We start from the raw sequence: 27,413 nt of genomic DNA, 5'->3' as shown, positions 1-27,413 counted from the left end.
GTGGGCGTGATCCATTTAAATGAAGCGTGACCCCATGCAAATGAGGGGCCGGACAAACGGCGCATGCGCTGTCCCGTGGAAGCATCCCAGTGCGCATGCTCAGAATCACGTCTAAAATACTCCATAAGATACGTCGAATCACTGCCTACGATGTGACGTAACCTATGCCCAGCCCTATTCACGTACTACTACGTAAACAACGTAAAATACGACGACTGTTCCCTGGTCCATACCCTAACATGACTTACATCTACTTTATGAGGCTTAACATTACGCCGGACGTAAGCCTTGCGTAAACCGCGTATATAAATGCGCCGGGCGCAAGTACGTTCGTGAATCGGCGTATCTCCCTCATTTGCATATTCGAATCGTAAATCAATGGAAGCGCCCCTTGCGACCACGATACGACGGCGTAGGAAACTTACGTCGGTCGGATGAAGCCTAATTTCAGGCGTATCTAGTTCTATGGGCACGGCGCATAGATACGACGCCGCACATTAACACTTAAGCGGCGTATCTGAAGATACGTCGGCGTAAATGCTATGTGAATCCGGGCCGATAACTTTTGTGCAAACCAATCAATATACGCTTATTGTGATTTTTATTTTTTTTAACAAAAAATTGTAGAAGAATATATATTGGCCTAAACTGAAGAAATTTGTTTTTTAAAAACATTTTTGAGGATATTTATTATAGAAAAAAAGTTAAAAACATTGTTTTTTTTTCAAAATTGTCACTTTTTTATTTATAGCGCAAATAAAAACCGCAGAGGTGATCAAATAGCACTAAAAGAAAGCTCTATTTGTGGGGAAAAAAAGGATGCAATTTTGTTTGGGTACAGCATTGCATGACCGCGCAATTGTCAGTTAAAGCGACACAGTGCCAAATTGTAAAAAGTGCTCTGGTCAGGAATGGGGTAAAATCTTCCGGGGGTGAACTGAAGTGGTTAATGCTCTTTTTCTTTTCTGTTCCTTTGCTTTTTACTTTTCTACCTCAATCGACACTTTGAAAATTATTTTATATTATTACAAAGTGCAGACTTTGTATAAGGATGTCTGGTATACATACTCATGGTATCCAGAGGACTTGGTTACCTTGTTTTGACTTGAACTGGACTGACTCTCTCTGGTGTATGTTCTGTAATGTTGTACATGTAGATGCCCTACGCACTGGTGTTACCCTAAGCAAAGTCACTCATACGGTCTACACAGTATTGCATTTGTATTCTTTGCAAGATGTTGGAGAATACTTACTAGATTTGTAGGTACTGTTTCCTCTCACAAAATAACTCCTGGACATTTTCTTATACTACAAAGTGCTGCACAAGTTATTGTATGTTGAGAAACTAATACAATTGTTATATCTATATCTATATCTATATCTATATATATATATATATATATATATATATATATATATATATATATATATATATATATATATATATATATATATATATATATATATATATAAATTAACTAATGCTATTAATTGAAAATTGCCTTAACACACAAAAAATGAAAGTGTCACTTTGTGCAGACTTTCTATCCAACTCGCCCCGTAGCTGGAACATTGATTTTCTTTGAGATCTGCAGAGAGCATCCCTGAACTAGCATGAATGTGTAAATGGATGCTAGGAAATGGTGTGGCTCAATAACATCATGTAAGTATTGCAGAGGCAGATTTCCCCATTCTAGCATTCTGGCCCATAATAAAGTTGAGAGTTTAACTGTAACTAAAATAATTAAAAGGTGGGTTTTCCACAAAAAAAAAGAAAAGTGGGGCAATGTTTACCTTGAATGGCTATTTAAAAGGAACCAAAATATTAAACGTTGGAAGAATAGGGCAAAAAGCTGTATTCAAAAATATGTGAACAGAAAGAAAAAGTTTGCAAAGATTTCTCACTTTATGTCATCCTCATTGGCAAAGATAATGATGCCACGAGCATTGGGAGTCTCTAGTAATCTTCTGATCACCTTATCGAACTCTCCAGGACGTGGCTCCCGAGGGATCTTAATAGACTGGGCAATACACACTCCACCTACAAAATGACAGTAACATAATAGACAGCACATATATATTTTAACATGACTGGTCACAACAAGAATGTCTAAACTTACATCACTTGTACCACATATTTTAAATGAAAAAGAATATATATCTATAGTAAAAAAAAAATGATTATTTTTTTGCTACGGATCAAATACAAAACGCACCAGCTTCCCGGGAAATCTGTACAAAAGCTTCAACTCCGCTCTCTCCATAGTTGCCCTCAGATGCCAATGTGGACACATAATTCCATCCAAGGGCTTTGACAATATCCACCATAGCCTGCGCCTGGTAGGAATCCGGTGGTACCACACGGGAAAAGAAGTCATACCGGTTGTTGTCACTGAGTTCCGGAGCTGTTGAGGCATAACTTATCTGAGGAATCTGAAAGGCATAAAGGTTGACAATAAGTATCTATAATCAGATATTACCAGATATTGCAACACTTTCATGCTACAATAGACAATCAACCGCTGACAGCAAATATACTGGCACACAGAACATTTTGGAGGGATGATTGCATGTAACAGTACTTTATACAATTCTCTTTATCCCGGCACATGAAGGCAAGAACCAGCAGTGCCACATAAGAATGCATGTTGCAAGCACCTAAATAGGTTACTTAACCACTTAAGACCAGGACCAAAATGCAGGTAAAGGACCCGGCCAGTTTTTGGGATTCGGCACTGCGTCGATTTAACTGACAATTGCGCGGTCATGCGACGTGGCTCCCAAACAAAATTGGTGTCCTTTTTTCCCACAAATAGAGCTGTCTTTTGGTGGTATTTGATCACCTCTGCGTTTTTTTTTTTTTGCGCTATAAACAAAAATAGAGCGACAATTTTGAAAAAAATACAATATTTTTTACTTTTTGCTATAATAAATATCCCCCAAAAATATAAAAAAAATACTTTTTTTCCCCTCAGTTTAGGCCGATATGTATTCTTCTACCTATTTTTGGTAAAAAAAATTGCAATAAGCGTTTATCGATTGGTTTGTGCAAAATTTATCTCCAGATACGCCGTCGTCACTCTGAGTGTGAGGCGTCGCATCTCTGCGCCTGATTCATATAATCAGATACGCTTCACTTTTGCCTAGATACGAGCGGCGTAAGTCCCCTACGGCGTCGTATCTTGGGGGTGCATATTTACGCTGACCGTTAGGGGCGCTTCCGTAGATTTACGCGTAGTATATGCAAATGAGCTAGATACGCCGATTCAGAAACGTACGTGCACTCAGCGCATTGATTTACGTCATTTATTTTTTTCGGCGTAAAGTTACCCCTGCTATATGAGGCGTAGCCAATGTTAAGTATGGACGTCGGGACAGCGTAGAATTTTGCGTCGTTTGCGTAAGTCGTACGCGAATAGGGCTGTGCGTAAGTTACGTTCACGTCTAAAGCATTTACTTTTTGCGGCGTAATTTGGAGCATGCGCACTGGGATACTTTCACGGACGGCGCATGCGCCGTTCGTTAGGAGCGTCAATTACGTGGGGTCACGAGTCATTAACATACAACACGCCCACTACATGCCTACTTTGAATTACGCGCGCTTACGCCGGCCCATTTACGCTACGCCGCCGTAACTTAGGACGCAAGTGCTTTGTGAATACTGCACTTGCCTCTCTAAGTTGCGGCGGTGTAACGTAAATAAGATACGCTACGCCCGCACAAAGTTACGCTGCCCTACGTGAATCTGGGCCATAGTGTTTACAAAATAGGGGATATTTTTATTAATAATTTTTTTTTTACTACTAATGGCGGCGATCAGCGATTTTTTTTGTGCCCGCGACATTATGGCGGACACATCGGACAATTTTTTGTAAAATTATTTTTATTCAATTTTCACAACATAGATACAGTAACAGGCCACAATACGCAACCAACAATTACCGGCCAAAACACAGATACCGGTTCACAGAAAAATGAAAGAGCAGAGGAAAAAAAAGGGGGGGACAGTAACAATATACATCAAAATATTCACAGTCCAAACTAAAATTACTGAAATCAAGTCAAATCAGATCAAAACATCAAAATCATATCCCCCCCCCCAACAAAACCAAAACCTTTTACCCAATCCTAGTTTCAATGCTGACCACCCGAACCGATGGCAGGTGCCAGATGACACAGCCTCCGGGCCATGATATCAGATAGAGTATAACATGTAAAGCATGACCCTCCTCCCTCCGAAGAAATCCATATGCATTGGGAAAAAAATTAACATGTCTCCCTCTCAGAATGCACAGTTACCCTATAATTAAGTGATCTACTGTTCACCCCCTGCTGAGAATATCATGTATACAGTCAATGACTTTTACTGAACCAAGCTCAATCTGACACTGTATCCACTGAGGCCATCCACCCTTCCCACACCTTATCAAATTTGGTCAACGCCCCCCTACTCAGGTAGGTAGCCTTGTAAAATGGAATGGCCTTATTGACTAATACTTTCCAAGTTGCCACCGTTGGGGCTGAGGAACTCTTCCAGGAAAGGATGATCCGTTTCTTGGCATAAAAAAACAAAAGAAGGAGGAGCGTTCTGATTGCCCTGGTCGTAGCCAGGGGCTCCACCAAATGTAGTAAACACACCTCCACAGTCATGGGAATCGAAATAGATGTAACCGATCGTATGCAGTCCATCACAGCTTGCCAATATGGTTTAACCCTGGGACATTCCCAAAAGACATGCATAAAGTTTGCAGAGGGCATGGAACACCGCCAGCACACAGATACCCAAACATTCTGGCCAGACTAGCAGGAGTCAAGTAAGTCCTATGCAGAAATTTGTAATGAATGAGTCTATCCCTGGTAACATCGGACAATTTTGACACATTTTTGGGACAATTGTCATTTTCACAGCAAAAAATGCTATAAAAATGCATTGTTTACTGTGAAAATGACAATTGCAGTTTGGGAGTTAACCACTAGGGGGCGCTGAAGAGGTTAAGTGTGACCTCATATGTGTTTCTAACTGTAGGGGGCGGGGCTGGACATGTGACGTCATTAATCGTGCTTCCCTATATCAGGGAACACACAATCAATGACAGCGCCACAGTGAAGAACGGGGAAGCTGTGTTTACACACAGCTCTCCTCGTTCTTCAGCTCCAGGGACCGATCGCGGGACTCCAGTGGCGATCGGGTCCGCGGGTCCCGCGGCCGCGGAGCTTCGGACCGACGGCTGAGCACTTAAAGAGGACGTACAGGTAAGTGCTTGTGCCCAGCTGTGCCATTCTGCCGACGTAAATGTGCAGGAGGTGGTCCTTAAGTGGTTAACCACTTGACAACTGGGCACTTAAACACCCTTAATAACCAGACCAATTTTCAGCTTTTGGTGCTCTCACGTTTTGAATGACAATAACTCAGTCATACAACATTGTAACCAAATGAAATTTTTGTCCTTTTTTTTCCCACAAATAGAGCTTTCTTTTGGTGGTATTTGATCACCTCTGCGGTTTTTATTTTTTTCGCTATTAATGAAAAAAGAACGAAAATTTTGTAAAAAAATGAATTTTTCTTCATTTCTATCATATCATTTTGTAAAAAAGTAATTGTTCCTCATACATTTGGCCTAAAATGCATACTGCTACATATTTTTGGTAAAAAAAAAAAAAAAATTTGGATATTATTTAGTCTGGGTGAAAGTTATAGGGTCTACAAGCTATGGTACCAATTTCTGAAAATTGAACAATTTGATCACACCTGAAGTACTGACAGCTTCTCTCATTTCTTGAGACCCTAACAAGCCAATAAAGTACAAATACCCCCCAAATGACCCCTTTTTGGAAAGTAGACATTCCAAGGTAGTTAGTAAGAGTCATAGTTAGTTTTTTGAAGTTGTCATTTGTTCCCACAATTCTTTGCAAAATTAAGATTTTTTTTTTTTTTTTTTCATACCAATATTGTCATTATAACAGGTTATTTCTCTCACATGGCATGTATATTCCACAAATGACACCCCAAAATATATTCTGCTGCTCCTCCTGAGTATGGCGATACCACATGTGTGAGACTTTTACACAGCGTGGCCACATACAGAGGCCCAACACCGAAGTAGCAACTTCAAGCATTCTAGGAGCATAAATTACACATCTAATCTCTCACCCACCTATTACACTTTTGAAGGCCCTGGAGCACCAGGACAATGGAAACGCCCACAAAGTGACCCCATTTTGGAAAGCTAACACCCCAACGTATAATCTATGAGGCATAATGAGTCTTTTGAACAGTTCATTTTTTTCCAGATGTTCTTGGAAAATGTGGAAAAAAATAAAAACGCATTTTTTTTTACAGAAAGTTGTCCATTTATAGGATATTTCCAACACATAGCATGTACATAGAAAAAATTACACCCCAAAATATATTCTGCTGCTCCTCCTGAGTATGGCGATACCACATGTGTGAGACTTTTACACAGCGTGGCCACATACAGAGGCCCAACACCGAAGTAGCAACTTCAAGTATTCTAGGAGCATAAATTACACATCTAATCTCTCAACCACCTATTACACTTTTGAAGGCCCTGGAGCACCAGGACAATAGAAACGCCCACAAAGTGACCCCATTTTTGAAAGCTAACACCCCAACGTATAATCTATGAGGCATAATGAGTCTTTTGAACAGTTCATTTTTTTCCAGATGTTCTTGGAAAATGTGGAAAAAAATAAAAACGCATTTTTTTTTACAGAAAGTTGTCCATTTATAGGATATTTCCAACACATAGCATGTACATAGAAAAAATTACACCCCAAAATATATTCTGCTGCTCCTCCTGAGTATGGCGATACCACATGTGTGAGACTTTTACACAGCGTGGCCACATACAGAGGCCCAACACCGAAGTAGCAACTTCAAGCATTCTAGGAGCATAAATTACACATCTAATCTCTCAACCACCTATTACACTTTTGAAGGCCCTGGAGCACCAGGACAATGGAAACGCCCACAAAGTGACCCCATTTTGGAAAGCTAACACCCCAACGTATAATCTATGAGGCATAATGAGTCTTTTGAACAGTTCATTTTTTTCCAGATGTTCTTGGAAAATGTGGAAAAAAATAAAAACGCATTTTTTTTACAGAAAGTTGTCCATTTATAGGATATTTCCAACACATAGCATGTACATAGAAAAAATTACACCCCAAAATATATTCTGCTGCTCCTCCTGAGTATGGCGATACCACATGTGTGAGACTTTTACACAGCGTGGCCACATACAGAGGCCCAACATCCAAGAAGCACCATCAGGTGTTCTAGGGACATAAATTACACATCCAATTTCCTTACAATCTATCACATTTTTGAAGGGCCTTCATATTTCTAACACAGCCTGTACATACCAAGAATTACACCCTAAAATACATTCTGCTGAGTAATGGATAAAAAAAAAAGAAGATTACCTGTGGTTTTAGTAGTGCAATTGTCCACAGAAGGAGAGCCCCGATCCAGGCAGCAGGCAGGGACGTGGTCACTGGTCAGCGACAGTGAATGGAATTGTCCAGGCAGCAGGCAGCAGGCAGGAATATTGTCCATAGTCAGTACAGTGCCAGCAGTGGCAAAATATTTGTCCTGGTAGGAACATGGTCCAAGTAGCGGGCCATGGGTAGGGGAATGGGGACAGGGGTAGAGGCTTCTCCCACCCAAATCTCTTTGAAGCCTCCGGGCAACCAGACCCTAATCCGGGAATGAGAAAACTAAAAAATTAGTTTTTTCATCCAGAAAAACAATTCTGGAGCCCCTCACATATGTGAGACCCCTGTGTTCCCACTAGTATAGCAGGGTAAAAGATCAATCCAAGGGGCAGGCAAAAAACGTGGTCAAACAGTCCAGGGTCAGTTCCAGAGCAGGCAGAGGTAGGTACAGTTTAGGGTTAGGCAAAAGAGTGGTCGTATAACAAGCCAGGGTCAGTTCCAGAGAAGGCAGAGGTATGTTTAGGGTTAGGCAAAAGAGTGGTCGTATAACAGGCCATGGTCGGTTCCGGAGAAGGCAGAAGTATGTTTAGGGTTAGGCAAAAGAGTGGTTGTATAACAGGCCATGGTCGGTTCCGGAGAAGGCAGAGGTATGAGTGCAGTGGCATAAGGGGTGTGGGGGGGGAAATTACAGGAAATTAGAATTGCGTTTACCATACGTCCCTAATAATGAAGAAACGTATGGTAACGGCGGAAACATGTTCCAATACAGAGGCCTGGTTGGGAAGGACAATCGGGACAGTAATACGTGGTGTCTTTTCGAATTCCTCTTCTGGAGCACACCCGGCACCTCTTCTGATGTCTGTTGCCTGTTTCACGGGAGGGGGTTTGCTCAGGAAAGTGACGCTCGTGCAGTCTGCTCACAGAATCAGAGCGAATATTTTCCGGTGGGTTTTCAGGGTACAAAAGGGCGGTGATGACTTCTTCTTGATAGTCCAGATATGATACGGGGTTCTCGGATGATTTTTTGTAAATTACATAGGAATTGTAAAAGGCCAAACTAAAAAAATAAATGGACACTTTCTTATACCAGTGGCGGGATTTTCTTGTGGGCAGGTAGGGTTCTAACATCTGGTCATTGAAGTCCACTCCCCCCATGAACAAATTATAGTCATATATGCATTTTGGTTTTTGGATTGGGCCGGTTCTTTTGGGGACTTCCACGTGGGTGTCATTGTGGATTGATGAAAGCATGTGGACGTTCCGTTTGTCCCTCCACCTGACAGCCAATATCTCCTGGTTCCTCAATGCTGCAGACTCCCCTCGTCTGAGCTTTTGATCCACCAGTTTTTGCGGGAAGCCTTTCCTGTTGGGTCTTATTGTGCCACATGCTGGGGTATTCTGAAGGTAAAGACAGCGAAACAGGGGCAAGCTGGTGTAGAAATTATATACACTAAAAAACCGCGCTAACACAACACTACAAATATAGGCAGCGGCTAGCGTGTGATGACAAGAAAAATAAACAATATAAAAAGCCGCGCCAAATAAAAAAATGAATATAATAGTTCAACAGTCCACAGGTAGTGTAAGTAGTAGTGGATATTGGATTGATTCTCCAGCAGAAACAAAACCACTGTACTGATCAGAGGCTGATTCGCATGTAAAGATGTTGATTTTTCAATGCACCAGGTGACATGCATACACTGTGTGAGATCCCACCACCGGAATTGTGTATCAGCTTACCAGATAGCAAGCCTTTGGTGCAGTTGGCTATAACCCAGCCACGGCCTTTAAATCCCCCGGGCTCAGATTTCCAATCAAAAAGACAGCTGAGGTTTGGAGTTGATGTATAATTCCGATTTAGGACACCCCACAATTCATCAGCAACCACAGTATATCGATAAGCGTAACCCAATCCGGCTCACATATAGACAGGAGAATAGAAAGGGACGCAATAGCGTGATATCGTAGGTATACAAATTTATTTTAAGAAAGTAATGTACTTACACTTAGGCAGTATAAACACAGCATTAAACAGATAAAACAAGCCGGCCGGCTTACGGAGCCCTCCTCCTAGGCGTGGTGACGTCACTGACGCTGCCTCCAGACGCGTTTCGTCCTATTGGACATTCTCAATGGGGGTAGGGCTAGCAGCAGTGTGTCACCTTATATAAGAGCCACTCAATGCAAAGGGAGGTCCATAGAAACAGACCCCGCCATCTTTGTTGAGGGAAAGTTTTCCCATACAACCGCGCGCAACCTCGCGGCCTGGAAAGGAGTATGAGGCGTTCCCCCTACGTTGTAACGAGGGTGGAATTGCTCTCTCTCCAGAGTAAAAAACAAAAATTGTACATTAAACATAAATTGAGCCTAAGAATGTAGTTTTAATACCTACAATGTAAAGAGGACAGAGGAACCAAGGGAGAACTAGAAGTCCGGCACAAGACAGAAATCCCTTGACTCACTGTGGCCATCTTGTGGATAAAATTAAGAATTATTTTTAAACAAGAAAAATTATATAATAAACTCATCCTGATTAACCTGGTTTGGAAAGAGTCAAGTTTTGGGTCAGTTCTATCGATTATTCTAGTAGAAGATTCTCAGAAACTTCTATATAATTAAATATAAGCCTCATCCAAATTCGTTTAACTCTTTTTATTACCCAAAAATTGTTGTATGAAGCTTTATGGTATACTAAAAACCATTAAAGAAAAAAAGAGATTGTGATATAAAGAATATATAAATACTATATATAAAAATTATAATGTATAAATATATAAACTAGATCACAGGGCCTGTTGTAATACACCCTGTGGTCTACGTGATCCAAGGGCCCTTAATTGCCCAAGGGTATAGTTTTAAATAGTGTATATAGACTAATCTATTTCTTGTGATAATAAATATTTAGCTTATATAAAAGTGAATCTATAAATATATAGTGAAATATTACATACATACTACATTCCCCCGATTTAACGAAAAACTCGAGAGGGAAGGGCCACAAATGGCCAAGAACCGTGCTAAAAGTACATTATGGAAAATCTTGATGTGAAAAAATATATAATCTTTGTGAAAAATAATTTAGAGGCTATAGTACCATCTTTGAACAGAATATAAGAATCCTATCAGAGTGAACCTAAATCTATATGTTAAACTTAAAGGGTAGATATAACTACTATCCAGGATTTAGTTAAAAAAAATTTTTTATGACAATATATAAATTGTAAAAATATAAAAATATTTTAACTTAAAATCTTAACTTAAAAAACCGCGTCTGTTTCTATGGAACCCTATACAAAGGTTCACATCAGGCATTGTTGATAAAAGCATTCACGTCAGTTTCAATATTCAGGCCATGAGGGCTGTATGATTTTAAACGATGGATCCACCCCATTTCCATTTTGGAAATTTCCCTCACCAGGTTACTACCCCTCCAATGTGCCTTATACTTGTCAATCCCAAGAAAGAGGGTATTGGAGGGGTCCCTATGATGTTTAAGCCTGTAATGATTGGACACGGAGTGGTTCCTAAAGCCCGCTAGGATTTTAGTAATATGTTCGTTAACCCTGACTTGCATTGATCTCTTAGTCCGGCCTACATATTGAAGCCCGCAAGGGCATTGGATCAGATATACTACCCCTGTGGATGCACAGGTGATACATGGTTCGATTTTGAATTCTTTTGATGTAACCGTAGAAGTGAATGATGTTACACATCTTTGGTGATTGCTACTAAGGGCACATACTCGGCACTTTTTGCATTTATAGTAGCCCTTAAGCTGATCAAAAAAACCAATACCTCTAAGGGGAGGGTCAATAACGTTATTAGAGATCTTATTTCGAAGAGACCTCACCCCTTTAAAGATCACCTTGGGTTTTGGTGGTAGAATCTCTCTCAACACTGGATCGCTCCTGGCAATGTGCCAATGTTTGTGAATTAAATGCGAGATAGAGCGGTGTTGGATGGAATATGAAGTAATGAAAAGTACACCATCCGAGAACTGACCACCCCCATTACGTTCTCTTTCCTGGAGAAGTTCACCTCTATCTAAAGTCGTGACCTGATCTAAGGTTTCTCTCAGAGATCGCTCGTTGTATCCTTTTTCCAAGAACCTCTCAGTTAGGACCCCCGCTTGGTTTAAAAACTCTTGGTGGTCAGAACAGTTGCGCCTTAACCTGAGGTATTGGCTCTTAGGGACCCCTTTAAGCCAAGGTGCATGATGGCAGCTGTCGGTGGGGATGAAGGCATTGCGATCGGTATCCTTAAAATAAGTAGAGGTAGCAAAGGCACCATTTTTTATACTGATCTTCAAATCCAAGTAGTGAACACTATCTTGGCTTGCCTCGTGTTTTAATTCAATCCCCCTGTTGTTAGAGTTAAGATCAGAGATAAACTGATTGAGATCCTCATGCTCACCAGCCCATAGGAGGAGGATGTCATCAATGTACCTTGCCCATAGGGCCACTTGGGGTACATTTCTTGAAAAGATGACATCCTCCTCCCATTTGGCCATAAATAAATTGGCCAGACTGGGGGCATACTTAGCCCCCATAGCCACCCCCGTCTCCTGCTTGTAGAACTCGTTATCGAACCAAAAGTAGTTTGATCCGGCAGCATACTTCAGTAGGGCCATAATAAATTCTATCTGTTTAATGTTTAGGCCTGATTCCCTGGACAGAAAATACAAAACTGCCTCCATGCCTAAGGCATGGGGTATGATGGTATATAACGACTTTACGTCTATAGTGACCATCCACACATTGGGAATTACTGTAAAATTAGACAGGATATTCATTATATGTCTCGAGTCCTTAACATATGAAGGCATCCCTTTGACTAAAGGCTGTAAATAGAAGTCAATATATCTGCCCACCCGGGACGTGATTGAATCTATCCCACTAACAATGGGACGTCCCGGGGGGCAGATTGGGTCCTTGTGTAATTTCGGGAGGTAATATATGGTAGGGGTTCGAGGCGCCTTAGGGATAAGGAACAATTTTTCTCTAATGGTCAGTATGCCTTCAAACAAACCCCTTTCCACAAGGATCTCCAAATCTCTTTTATATTTGAGCTTTGGGTCCCCAGGGAGAATAGAGTAGGTATTGGTGTCATCCACTATATTATGCATCTCCCTCATGTAGTCCACTTTATCTAACACCACAATACCCCCCCCCCTTATCCGCTGGTCGGATAATCAAATCTTTATTATTACACAGGGAATCTAATCCCTCCTGTAGGTTTTTATTAAGTTTTGCCTTCTTGATTTCCATAACCTCCAGGTCCCTTAGTAGGACATCCTTAAAGGTTTTTAGGGATGGTGCCATTCCACCCGGAGGGTTAAATAAAGAAGAGTTGGCAAGGCCTGAGTGAACATAACCATTAGATATCTGTCGATCGGTAGGAGTAATTCCCGCCATATACCTTTTGATATGGATCCTTCTAATAAATTTATGTATGTCCATATATGTGCTAAACCGGTTGAGGCTTTGTGGGGGTGCATATTTCAACCCCTTGTCTAGTAGGAGTTTTTCTGGGTCTGTCAAAATTTTGGTACTAAGGTTGAAGATACCCCTCCCCACTACGTTTTGGGGCGTTTGGACCCTATGTTTCCTCCCCCCTCTGTTTCCTCTCCTCTTTCTACCAATCTTTTGGTGCCCTGGCCGGGTCTGTGAAAACCCCAATTATAGGATCCATTTGGGGCAGCGGAGGCACCGGACAGGGAGGGGGCATCATGGAACTGAGAAGATGGAGGTGCGTACCAAGCTCCTTCTGCTGGCACATTGTAAGTGGAAGTGTCAGGGGCCTGATATCTTTCGGGTCCCTCCCTATCCCTTAGTGGGAAAAAAGCGTTAGAAACAGGTATGTTGTAATCCCAACCCAATCCAGACTCTGGCTGGAAATAGGCCGGAGAAGGATATTCAGGTTCTCCTGTTGGGCCCTGGTGCCAATTGTTGGTATTATCCACATAGTGGCCCCGATCTACAGAAGCCCCTGTCTGCCAACCCCTTGATTGGGGTCTTGACCTCATGTTATGATAATAATTTGGGGGTACCCTATTCGGGGGATATTGATAACCCGAAGATCCTTGCTGGGAACCCCCTAGGTTTTGGGAACCTGGAAAAGGCCTAAAAGCACCCTGTGAACGATTAGGGTTTTTTACAGCTGGGCCTTTAAACTGTCCATTGCCTCTCCTTGGGGACGCTCTGTTTGAGCTACCTTTTAGCTGTTGGAGATTTTTCCTAGGTCCCGAAATAGCGACGGGTTGCTCCCCCAGAACAGGGTTAGAAACCTCCATCTCTAAAGGAGCCTGCTTGTTCATTTCTTCAAGGAGTTTTTTCTGCCAATTAAAGACAAGACCATTTTGGTAGTCCTCCAGGTCCCTGTTGAACTTCTTTTTCTTTTTATTTTTTTGGTCCCTATCTTCTTTCTCTAAAAGATTAAGAAGATTGGCAGATTTATCTTTATATTCTTCACTTTCTTTCAGGGGGTCTAGTTTGGTCTTAAGGGCCTTAATCTCATCATCCAGACTCCCTAATTTAGTGATTTTTTTATCAACCAAAAATTTAAGAAATGAAATTCCTGCAGTGTTAAAATATTTAAACCACCCATCAAAGTCAAGGTCGCCCTTCTGGGGAGGTACCTCCCACCTAAGACTTCTGGGTACCATACCTAATTTCATATAGGACTCTAAATAGGCAATATCCCATTTAGTATGGTTTTCAGAAACAAGGACATTCTTCAACCTCGTAAATAAGCCATTTAAATCGCCCTCGTCCTCTTTATAGGACTCAAATACACCCTCGGTGTTGAGCAATTTTTTGGCACGAAATTCAAAAATGTCCATTGCGAGTATAGTCAGTAAACCAGACTAATAAGTGAAGCAGCAGTAATAATATCAACAAGAACAAATATACACTAAAAAACCGCGCTAACACAACACTACAAATATAGGCAGCGGCTAGCGTGTGATGACAAGAAAAATAAACAATATAAAAAGCCGCGCCAAATAAAAAAATGAATATAACAGGGGGATTGAATTAAAACACGAGGCAAGCCAAGATAGTGTTCACTACTTGGATTTGAAGATCAGTATAAAAAATGGTGCCTTTGCTACCTCTACTTATTTTAAGGATACCGATCGCAATGCCTTCATCCCCACCGACAGCTGCCATCATGCACCTTGGCTTAAAGGGGTCCCTAAGAGCCAATACCTCAGGTTAAGGCGCAACTGTTCTGACCACCAAGAGTTTTTAAACCAAGCGGGGGTCCTAACTGAGAGGTTCTTGGAAAAAGGATACAACGAGCGATCTCTGAGAGAAACCTTAGATCAGGTCACGACTTTAGATAGAGGTGAACTTCTCCAGGAAAGAGAACGTAATGGGGGTGGTCAGTTCTCGGATGGTGTACTTTTCATTACTTCATATTCCATCCAACACCGCTCTATCTCGCATTTAATTCACAAACATTGGCACATTGCCAGGAGCGATCCAGTGTTGAGAGAGATTCTACCACCAAAACCCAAGGTGATCTTTAAAGGGGTGAGGTCTCTTCGAAATAAGATCTCTAATAACGTTATTGACCCTCCCCTTAGAGGTATTGGTTTTTTTGATCAGCTTAAGGGCTACTATAAATGCAAAAAGTGCCGAGTATGTGCCCTTAGTAGCAATCACCAAAGATGTGTAACATCATTCACTTCTACGGTTACATCAAAAGAATTCAAAATCGAACCATGTATCACCTGTGCATCCACAGGGGTAGTATATCTGATCCAATGCCCTTGCGGGCTTCAATATGTAGGCCGGACTAAGAGATCAATGCAAGTCAGGGTTAACGAACATATTACTAAAATCCTAGCGGGCTTTAGGAACCACTCCGTGTCCAATCATTACAGGCTTAAACATCATAGGGACCCCTCCAATACCCTCTTTCTTGGGATTGACAAGTATAAGGCACATTGGAGGGGTAGTAACCTGGTGAGGGAAATTTCCAAAATGGAAATGGGGTGGATCCATCGTTTAAAATCATACAGCCCTCATGGCCTGAATATTGAAACTGACGTGAATGCTTTTATCAACAATGCCTGATGTGAACCTTTGTATAGGGTTCCATAGAAACAGACGCGGTTTTTTAAGTTAAGATTTTAAGTTAAAATATTTTTATATTTTTACAATTTATATATTGTCATAAAAAATTTTTTTTAACTAAATCCTGGATAGTAGTTATATCTACCCTTTAAGTTTAACATATAGATTTAGGTTCACTCTGATAGGATTCTTATATTCTGTTCAAAGATGGTACTATAGCCTCTAAATTATTTTTCACAAAAATTATATATTTTTTCACATCAAGATTTTCCATAATGTACTTTTAGCACGGTTCTTGGCCATTTGTGGCCCTTCCCTCTCGAGTTTTTCGTTAAATCGGGGGAATGTAGTATGTATGTAATATTTCACTATATATTTATAGATTCACTTTTATATAAGCTAAATATTTATTATCACAAGAAATAGATTAGTCTATATACACTATTTAAAACTATACCCTTGGGCAATTAAGGGCCCTTGGATCACGTAGACCACAGGGTGTATTACAACAGGCCCTGTGATCTAGTTTATATATTTATACATTATAATTTTTATATATAGTATTTATATATTCTTTATATCACAATCTCTTTTTTTCTTTAATGGTTTTTAGTATACCATAAAGCTTCATACAACAATTTTTGGGTAATAAAAAGAGTTAAACGAATTTGGATGAGGCTTATATTTAATTATATAGAAGTTTCTGAGAATCTTCTACTAGAATAATCGATAGAACTGACCCAAAACTTGACTCTTTCCAAACCAGGTTAATCAGGATGAGTTTATTATATAATTTTTCTTGTTTAAAAATAATTCTTAATTTTATCCACAAGATGGCCACAGTGAGTCAAGGGATTTCTGTCTTGTGCCGGACTTCTAGTTCTCCCTTGGTTCCTCTGTCCTCTTTACATTGTAGGTATTAAAACTACATTCTTAGGCTCAATTTATGTTTAATGTACAATTTTTGTTTTTTACTCTGGAGAGAGAGCAATTCCACCCTCGTTACAACGTAGGGGGAACGCCTCATACTCCTTTCCAGGCCGCGAGGTTGCGCGCGGTTGTATGGGAAAACTTTCCCTCAACAAAGATGGCGGGGTCTGTTTCTATGGACCTCCCTTTGCATTGAGTGGCTCTTATATAAGGTGACACACTGCTGCTAGCCCTACCCCCATTGAGAATGTCCAATAGGACGAAACGCGTCTGGAGGCAGCGTCAGTGACGTCACCACGCCTAGGAGGAGGGCTCCGTAAGCCGGCCGGCTTGTTTTATCTGTTTAATGCTGTGTTTATACTGCCTAAGTGTAAGTACATTACTTTCTTAAAATAAATTTGTATACCTACGATATCACGCTATTGCGTCCCTTTCTATTCTCCTGTCTATATGTGAGCCGGATTGGGTTACGCTTATCGATATACTGTGGTTGCTGATGAATTGTGGGGTGTCCTAAATCGGAATTATACATCAACTCCAAACCTCAGCTGTCTTTTTGATTGGAAATCTGAGCCCGGGGGATTTAAAGGCCGTGGCTGGGTTATAGCCAACTGCACCAAAGGCTTGCTATCTGGTAAGCTGATACACAATTCCGGTGGTGGGATCTCACACAGTGTATGCATGTCACCTGGTGCATTGAAAAATCAACATCTTTACATGCGAATCAGCCTCTGATCAGTACAGTGGTTTTGTTTCTGCTGGAGAATCAATCCAATATCCACTACTACTTACACTACCTGTGGACTGTTGAACTATTATATTCATTTTTTTATTTGGCGCGGCTTTTTATATGGTGTAGAAATTATCCACATAAAGGTGGTATCCCTTACCAAAGAGTGGATACATCAGATCCCAGACCACTTTTCCGCTGACTCCCATATACTCTGGACATTCAGGGGGATGCAGTTGGGAGTCCTTTCCTTCATACACCATGAATGAGTAGAGGTACCCTGTGGCTCTGTCGCAAAGCTTGTACATTTTGACCCCATATCGGGCCCTTTTGCTGGGGATGAACTGCTTGATGCCCAGCCTGCCTGAGAATTTGACAAGGGACTCGTCCACAGATATGTTCTGGTCAGGGGTATATAATTGGGGAAATTGTTGAGCGAAAAAATTTAGAAGTGGCCGAATTTTATATAGCTTGTCAAAAGCAGGGTCATTTCGGGGAGGGCACTGGGCGTTGTCGTTAAAGTGGAGGAACCGCATAATTATTAAATATCGGGATCTTGGCATAAGGGAGGAGAAGAGTGGCATGTGGTGAATGGGTTTGGTGGACCAGTAGGAGTACAATTGTTTTTTTTTTGAAAGTGCCATAGTAAAGGTTAGGCCTAAGAACATTTTAAATTCGTCCACGGTTAGTTCTCTCCACTCAAAGGGGCGGGCATATCTGGAACCAGGGTTACTTCTTACGTACTGTTGTGCGTAGAGATTGCACTGGGCCACAATGGAGGAAAGGAAATCTTCGGTGAAAACTAAATTAAAAAAATTTATCATAGAAAAGTTTTCTGTGTTCACCTGGACACCTGGCTGGGCAGTGAAGGGGGGCATATTTGCTGCTCCGGAATTGGGGGGAAGCCACAGGGGGTTTTGAAGGCCATAGGGAAGGCTGGCATGGCCCCTATCCCTTTGGGGCTGAGATGACACCCTACTGGTGCCTGGGCTTTGTTGCAGTGGCACATCGCTTGAGGTGGACGGCACAGCTCTTGAGGTGGACGGCACAGCTCTTGAGGTGGACGGCACAGCTCTTGAGGTGGACGGCACAGCTCTTGGGGTGGACGGCACATCGCTTGGGGTGGACGGCACAGCGCTTGGGGTGGACGGCACAGCGCTTGGGGTGGACGGCACAGCGCTTGGGGTGGTAGGCACAGCGCTTGAGGTGGACGGCCCTGCGCGTCTGGGAGTAGGCCGCTTCTCCACGCCAGCACCCCTTTTTTTCCTGGGCACATGTTCTTCTTCAGACTCTGAATCGGACCCACTGTCTATAACGGGTTCATAGGCCGAATCAGAATCGGACAGAGACTCCTCGCTGCTCTCATCGCTCATGGCAAGTAGAAGATGTACGGCCTGCTCGCCGGTAAAGAATTTTTTTGCCATACTGGTGGCTGGTGAGGCTGTACTGCAGAGTACTGTGGTGGCACTGGTGGACACAGGTGGGCACAGGCGGCACTTATGTGCACTGTAGTGGCACGGGTGTGGCTCTGGTGGGCACAGGCGGCACTGGTGGGCACAGGCGGCACAGGTGGCTCTGGTGGGCACAGGTGGCTCTGGTGTGCACCGATTAGCAGCACTGGTGGACACAGGCAGCACTGGTGGGCACAGGCAGCACTGGTGGGCACAGGCGGCACTGGAGGGCACAGGTGGCCGTGGTGGCACAGGCGGCACAGGCGGCACTGGTGGGCGCAGACGGCACTGGTGGGCGCAGACGGCACTGGTGGGCGCAGACGGCACTGGCGGGCGCAGACGGCACTGGTGGGCGCAGGCGGCACTGGTGGGCGCAGGCGGCACTGGTGGGCACAGGCGGCACTGGTACGGCACTGTTGTGGCAATATTATAGGACTCTGGTGACTGGTGCGGCTCTGGTGACACTGGTGCGGCTCTGGTGACACTGATGCGGCACAGATGTGGCACTACTGGGCACAGATGTGGCACTGTTGGGCACAGATGTGGCACTGTTGGGCACAGATTGGGCACTTTAGGCACAGATTGGGCACTTTAGGGCACAGATTGGGCACTTTAGGGCACTTTAGGGCACAGATTGGGCACTGATGTGACACTATGGGCACTAGAAAACTCACAGTTTATCTCCTCTTCTCTCCCGCTGATACTGTGTGAGGAGAGGAGAGGAGGTAAACTTTCCCTGACCTCCTGTGTTTACATTGTGATCGCGCCGTCATTGGACGGCGCGATCACAAGGTAAATGACCGTTGTTGCTGGTCATTTACCTAGATCTGTGTAGCGCCGGGTCTCATAGACCCGGCGCGCACAGAAATTTCTGTGTGCGCGCCCGAGGCGGCGCGCATTGCTGCTTCTGCGGGGCGCCGTTTCAAAACGGCGACCCCCAGTTAAGCAACCACCTTGCCGCCGTTTCCAGACGGCGGCTGGTGGGGAAGTGGTTAAAGCAGAGTTCCAGCCTCTTGAAAAAAAATTAAAAAGTCAGCAGCTACAAATACTGTAATGTAGCTGCTGACTTTTAATATAAGGACACTTACCTGTCCAGGGATCCCACAATGTCAGCCATCGGCTTGGGTGCAGGCATTGGCAATGCAACTAAGGGAAAGCGGCAGTGAAGCCTTCAGGCTTCACAGCCAGTTTCCTACTGCACTTTGTGAATGGCCCCGTCCTCTTCTGGGACACACACAGGTTCAAGAAAGCAGCGGGGAGGGGAGGAGGAGGGGCCGATGCAAGGTAGGATGGAAGTCCAGCTGGAGAACAACAAAGAAGGTACAAAACTTTTTTTAAAAAAGGATATCCAAAAACGAGAGGGGTGGGGTGATAGACCTAGTTTCATTTTAGCCTGGAATTTCGTTTTAATGGGCACTTCCCGCCAAAACTTTCTTTTAGGCACTACTGAATCAGTATTCTTAGTATTTTTCTAAGAGACTCTAATGGCTTAGTGGCAGGGCTGTGGAGTCGGAGTCGGAGTCGGAGTCGAGGAGTCCGAGTCGGGGGAAATTTTGGGTACCTGGAGTCGGAGTCGGAGTCGGCAAACAATGCACCGACCCCGACTCCTACTAAATTTAGATTGGAATTAAAAAAAAAATTCCAACAGGAGTTTTATAAAGCACTAAAAGAAGTTGAAAAGTATGATCGCTCATCAAAACTTACTGTTGAAGAAGCCATCCTTGTTTATCCAGAGATCGTTAGTGATGTGGCCAGAATAGTTACTGCAATGCCACCCACCCAAGTCAGTGTCGAAAGATTATTTTCAGCCCTAAAAATAATAAAGTCTGACTTAAAGCGGGGGTTCACCCTTAGAGGGCACTTTTTCCCCTTGGATTCCTGCTCGTTTTTACTAGGGGAATCGGCTATTTATTTTAAAATATGTGCAGTACTTACCCGTTTACGAGATGCATCCTCTCCGTCGCTTCCGGGTATGGGCTTCGGGAATGGGCGTTCCTTCTTGATTGACAGTCTTCCGAGAGGCTTCCGACGGTCGCATCCATCGCGTCACGATTTTCCGAAAGAAGCCGAACGTCGGTGCGCAGGCGCAGTATAGAGCCACACCGACGTTCGGCTTCTTTCGGCTACGAGTGACGCGATGGATGCGACCGTCGGAAGCCTCTCGGAAAGCTGTCACTCAAGAAGGAACGCCCGCTCCCGAAGACCCATACCCGGAAGCGACGGAAGAAGATGCAGTTCGAAAACGGGTAAGTACTGCTCATATTTTAATAAAAATAGCCGATTCCCCTAGACCGAACGAGCAGGAAGCTAAGGGGAGAAAAAATTTTTTTTTACAAATGGGTGAACTCCCGCTTTAAGAGCCTCTATGAAAGAGGATCTGGCAGAGGCAATTCTCTTCCTTAGAACTCTACATTGAATTGGTTTGCATTTGCTAAGCCTATAACTACATTTCAAGATTAATATAAACCATTTCTAGGTTTTACAGATTTTGTTTTTGGTTCATTATAGATAAGCTTTGTTTTTGTTCTAAAACAACCAAATAATGTGGTTTGTATTTTTGAACTGGTAAAAATCCTGTTTCTGATGTGTATGCCTGCTGCTACTATCCAGCCACTTGATTTGATTAATATTTTTTTTTTTTATAAAACTTTGTTTTCATTGTGTTTGTCTTTTGCTTAACCACTTCCATACCAGGCACTTACGCAGCTTCCCGCCCAAGCCAATTTTCAGCTTTCAGCACTGTCGCACTTTGAATGGCAATCGCGCGGTCATGCTACACTGTACCCAAACAAAATTGGTGTCCTTTTTTCTCCACAAATAAAGCTTTCTTTTGGTGGTATTTGATCACCTCTGCGATTTTTTTTTTTTGCGCAACAACTAAAAAAAGGCTGAAAATTTGGAAAAAAATTACGTTTTTATTTTTTTCTGTTAATTTTTTTGTAAATACGTTTTCTCTTTCAATTACGGGCACTGATATGGCGGCACTAATGGGCACCGATGAGATGGCACTGATGGACATCGATGAGGTAGTACTGACGGGCACAGATGAGGTGGCACTGATTGGCGGCGCTGGTATGCGACACTGATGGGCACTCATAGGCGGCACTGATGGGCACACATAGGTGGCACTGATGGGCACACATAGGCGGCACTGATGGGCACACATAGGCGGCACTGATGGGCACACATAGGCGGCACTGATGGGCACTCATGGGCGGCACTGGGCACTCATAGGCGGCACAGATGGGCACTCATGGGCGGCACTTATGGGTGGCACTGATGGATACTTATGGGTGGCACAGATGGGCACTGGGCATGGATGGGCACTGTGGTGTGGCACTGATGGACACTGTGGGGTGGCACTGATGGACACTGGGGTGGCACTGATGGACACTGTGGGGTAGCACTGATTTTGCCAGTCAGTGCCCATTTGTGGGCACTGATTGGCATATTTTTTTGAATGCTTTTTTTTTTTTTTTAAAGTTTTTTTTTTTTTTTTGAGCCTTTTTTTTTTTTTTTTGCCCACCCTGGTGGGCATCCCTGGTGGTCCAGTGTGGCGATCCGAGGGGGGGCTGCGCTGATAAACAATCAGCGCAAACCCCCCCTGTCAGGAGAGCCGCCGATCGGCTCTCCTCTACTCGCGTCTGTCAGACGCGAGTGAGGAAGAGCCATCAACGGCTCTTCCTGTTTACATCGTGATCAGCAGTGATTGGACACAGCTGATCACATGGTAAAGAGTCTCCCCGTTCTTCAGCTCCGGGGACCGATCGCGGGATTCCAGCAGCGATCTGGTCCGCTGGCCCCACAGTCACGGAGCTTCGGACCGGGTCGCGGGTGCGTGCCGCTGGGCACTTAAAGAGGACGTACAGGTACGTGCTTGTGCCCAGCCGTGCCATTCTGCCGACGTATATCTGCAGGGGGCGGTCCTTAAGTGGTTAAAGCTCTACTGATTTCCAAAATTCAATCATGTGCAAGCAAAAATGCTCTTTTTTTATTTTCCTTCCTTTTCCATACAACTAATTGGGTATTCTTTACAATGTGAAGCTTTACCGAATTTACCAAGCTCTGGGGAAATTGAGGGTAACTGCATTCACATGGATCAACTGCACTTGCAAAGTGCACAGTCTATTTGCCTTTAATAAATCCACATTGGGAGGGGTGTAACGGATCGTCACCGATCCGTGATCCGAACGGGCCACCCCGTTCGGATCGGCACACCCCGCGATCCGCGGAGCGCTCCGGAGCCTAGGCCTAGGAAAGTCCCCGGCTTCGGCCTAGCTCCGGAGCGGCGGCCAGTCTGCTTGCCAGAGCCCAGCGTGACACGCCTCCCCGGGGAGGCGTGTCATGCTGTGCACTGGGCTCTAGCAAGCTGAATGGGAATGTTAGCAGTTAAGCACTGGTGTGAGAGGAGGGGGGGGGGGAAAGGGGGAAAAAAGAGCACAATAGCAATTCACAGGGGTGGATTAAAGAGGAAGCAGGTGAGGCTGTTTGGGACTTAAAGTACAATCTTGATGTTTTTACAGCAAAAAAAAAAAAAATATATATATATATATATATATATATATATATATATTTTGCTGTAAAAACATCAAGATTGTACTTTAAGTCCCAAACAGCCTCACCTGCTTCCTCTTTAATCCACCCCTGTGAATTGCTATTGTGCTCTTTTTTCGGATCAGCAAAAAAAAAAAAAAAAAAAAAGGTTCCTTTTTTTAATTGGTCCAAAAAAAAATATATATTATTTTATTTTATATATATATATATATATATATATATATATATATATATATATAAATATAATTTTTTTTTTTTTTGGACCAATGAAAAAACGGACCCTTTTTTTTTTTTTTTGCTGATCCGAAAATGATCCGATCCGTGACTCCTGATCCGAGGATCGATCCGATCCGTGAGTTTTTTGATCCGTTGCACCCCTACCCCAATGTATTTGTTACAAGGTAATATCATGAAGGCCCTGCTGTTTTAAAGAGGTAAGTGTTCATAAGCTAAAACAGTGGTGTTATCTCGAGTAATGATGGCGCGTACACACGATCATTTTTCGGCATGAAAAAACTTTGTTTTTTAAAAACGTCATTTAAAATGATCGTGTGTGGGCTACACATCATTTTTCGGCTTCTGAAAAACGTCAATTTTTTTTTTCCGAACATGCTGCATTTTTTAACGTCGTTTTAAACAATGTCGTTTTTCGGGTTGTAAAAAATGATGGTGTGTGGGCAAAAACGACGTTTTAAACCCACACATGCTCAGAAGCAAGTTATGAGACAAGAGCGCTCGTTCTGGTAAAACTACCATTCATAATGGAGTAAGCACATTCATCACGCTGTAACAGACAGAAAAGCGCGAATCGTCTTTTACTAACACGGAATCAGCTAAAGCAGCCCCAAGGCAAATAGAACTTCCCCTTTAGAGTGCCGTTGTACGTGTTGTACGTCACCGCGCTTTGTTCATCATTTTTTTTAAACGATGGTGTGTGGGCAACATCGTTTTTAATGATGAAGTTGGAAAAACTTTTGTTTTTTTTTCATGCCGAAAAATGATCGTGTGTACGCGGCATAAGAGAACCATCAGTATTATTCTGCTGAAGAGCGAGTAGATAAAAAAACAATTCCATACGTAGGTAGGGGTGGGGAAGATAGTAAAGAAAAGAAGAGAAGAGAAAATTAAGCAGAGGGAAGACACAAAGGGTGCGGAAGAAGTTTAGAGGCCTTGTACAATAAAATGCTGGTAGTTTATGTAACGCAATTTTAATGCACATTTGCATTCGCTCTTGTGCCCAGGGAGGCAAGGATGCTTTTACATTGTTTTTAATTAAAATTAAATGTATTTTAACACTTTTTTTGGGGTGGAAGTCACCAGAAACCTATACTTGTCTAAAGAGGATGATTCAAAATATCCCAGGATACATGTCAAGGGATCTACAGTAAGTGAGGAACCCAATACAACATTAACGATAAGAATAATATCAAACAATACAGTTTAAATTGTTTGTTAACCTAAAAAAAAATTGGATCCTGTTCCCTTAAAGCAGGGGTGTGCAAACTTTTTTCAAAGAGGGCCAGATTTGATGAAGTGAACATGCGTGAGGGCCGACCATTTTGCCTGAAATTCTTTGAACCATTAAAATTCAATCTAATTGTGTTTGTCCAAGCACTAATACACGGCATCCCAGTCTTAGACTGTAGGGTTCAATATTGAGTTGGCCTGCCCTTTGCAGCTAGAACAGCTTCAACTCTTCTGGTAAGGCCGTCCACAAGGGCCGGGCAGGGCCGCCATCAGGGGGTACACCCGATACAACTGTAAGGGGCCCCTGGGCCCGCCTGGGCCGTGTTGTGCACTATGTAGAAACAATCTTGCAGCTTCTGCTGCTCTGTGTCATTGAGGTCAGACATCGAACTCTTTACTGCCACCTCTGGCTACTATGTGTATGTGCACCCCTCGTGTGAGCTGCATGTACTGTGCTCCTCTGTTTCAGCAACATGTCAGCTTTGTGAAAACGAGCTAGGACTAGGTAGGAATATTTCCTTTACAAGTAGGGGCTGTGAAGGAAAGGGAGGGGGCTATTTGTGTACAGGGAGGGACGAGAGGCTTAAGAGATTTGTGTATGATTTCTGTATGTGTGGGGCTATATATACAGGTGGGGGAGAGGCTGACATAAATACAGGTGTGAGGGGGTTGGCATATATTTAGGTGTGTGTGGGGGTGCTGGCATATATACAGGTGTGAGGGGGGCTGGCATAAATACAGGATTGGGGGGGGGGGCTGAGTGCATACAGATGAGGTGGCTGGTGTGTGGATTCAGTGGGATGGCCCATGGGCAGACCCTGGGGAATGCTGGCTATCAGGTGTGGGGGGAGCCTAGGCCTAAAGTAGCCCAAAAATGTGAGGGCCCAAAAATTTCTAATGACTGCCCTGTTTAGGAGTGTCTCTATGGCAGAGATATGCAATTAGCGGACCTCCAGCTGTTGCAAAACTACAAGTCCCATCATGCCTCTGCCTCGGGGTGTCATGCTTGTGGCTGTCAGAGTCTTAATATGGCTCATGGGAATTGTAGTTTTGCAACAGCTGGAGGTCCACTAATTGAATATTCCTGCTCTATGGTAATGTTTGACCATTTTTCCAGAAGCGCATTTGTGAGGTCAGGCACCGATGTTGGATAAGAAGGCCTGGCTCGCAGTCTCCACTCTAATTCATCCCAAAGGTGTTCTATTGGGTTGAGGTCAGGACAGTCAATTTCCTCCACCCTAAACTCATTCATCCATGTCTTTATGAACCTTGCTTTATGCACTGGTCAAAATCATTTGGTGGGGGGGGGGATTATGGTGTGGGTTTGTTTTTCAGGAGCTGGGCTCCACTGAAAGGGAACTCTTAAGGCATCAGCATACCAAGACATTTTGGACAATTTCATGTTGGGACAGTTTGGGGATGGCCCCTTTCTGTTCCAACATGACTGCACACCAGTGCACAAAGCAAGGTCTATAAAGACATGAATGAGCGAGTTTGGGGTGGAGGAACTTAACCTGATGGAACACCTTTAGGATGAATTGGAGCATAGACTTCAAGCCGGGTCTTCTCATCCAACATCAGTACCTGACCTCACAAATGCGCTTCTGGAAGAATGGTCAAACATTCCCATAGACACACTCCTAAACCTTGTGGACAGCCTTCCCAGAAGAGTTGAGTTCACAGACTGATCTACGGCCCATCCATCTCCCTGACATTACTGAAAGCTAATACCAGCCAGCGGCTAAGGATATCAGATTGTGGGAAAAGACTGCTTGCACATCTACACTCTTACTTCTCTGGTTTGAGCCCTGCAGCAGGTATTCTTCTGGAGGTGGGCTGATCAAATTGGAGATGATCTGATTTCTGAAGGTGCAGAAATTGGCGCTGATTTGACATCTAAAGGTGCAGGAATTTGGACTGACCTAAAGCATAAAGTTGCAGGAAATTGGGCTGATCTGAGGTCTAAAGGTGCATGAATTGGGTCTGATCTGAGGTCTTAAAGTTCTGAGGTGGGAAGGTGCAGGAACTAGGCTTGACCTAAAGCGTGAAGGTGCAGGAATTGAGGCTGATTTGAGGTGTGAAGGTGCAGAAATTGGATTTGATCTGAGGTCTGAACATGTATGAATTGGTATTAACCCTAACGTGTGAAGGTGCAGGAATTGGGGTTGATCTGAGATCCGAAGGTGCAGTAATTGGAGCTTATATGAGATCTAAAGATGCAGGATTTGGTGTTGATCTGAAGTTTGAGGGTGCAGGAATTGGCACTGATTTCAGATGTGAAGTTTCAGGAACTGGGGCTAATGGGAGGTGTAAAGTGCAAGAATTGGGACTGACCTGCAGTGTGAAAGTACAGGAATCGGGGGCAATCTGAGGTGTGGAGGTGCAGGAAATGGGGCTCATCTGAGATCTAAAGGAACATAAGTCTGATCTGAGGTCCAAAGATTCAAGAATTGGACCTTATCTGAGGTGTGAAGGTGCAGGATTTGGGACTGACTGTAGGAATTGGGGCTGATCTGAGGTGTGAAGGTGCAGGAATTTGGCTGATCTGAAGTGTGAAGGTGCAGGAATTGAGGCAAATCTGAGGTGTAAAGGTACAAGAATTGCACGGGGGGTGTAGATCGTCGCGCTTCGGGGCGGATATGTTACAGCACCATCAAAAAGTATGGGATATAGCCCTCAAGAAACAAGACAGGTCGCATCTGCACTCCCACACTCCGTTATGGCACAATAGGATGTTTACCC

At 43.4% G+C, this 27,413-nt stretch overlaps 1 protein-coding gene across 3 annotated transcripts in view; it reads right to left on the bottom strand.

The window, feature by feature from the left end:
* The window catches only part of LOC120914078 (metabotropic glutamate receptor 6-like), a 119,512-nt gene that overhangs the window by 17,371 nt on the left and 74,728 nt on the right, over positions 1 to 27,413 (bottom strand). For all 3 annotated transcript variants that reach the window (XM_040324538.1, XM_040324539.1, XM_040324537.1), the window contains exons 3-4: positions 2,217 to 2,433; positions 1,906 to 2,041 (exon numbers count right to left, since the gene is read on the bottom strand). In XM_040324538.1, the coding sequence (XP_040180472.1) occupies positions 1,906 to 2,041; positions 2,217 to 2,433 (353 nt within the window). The remainder of the gene's footprint in view (positions 1 to 1,905; positions 2,042 to 2,216; positions 2,434 to 27,413) is intronic.

This window comes from Rana temporaria, chromosome 9 (assembly GCF_905171775.1).
Source record: "Rana temporaria chromosome 9, aRanTem1.1, whole genome shotgun sequence".
NCBI lineage: Eukaryota > Metazoa > Chordata > Amphibia > Anura > Ranidae > Rana > Rana temporaria.
Note: the sequence above shows the minus strand (reverse complement) of the source record. Positions and strands in the feature narration are given on the sequence as shown.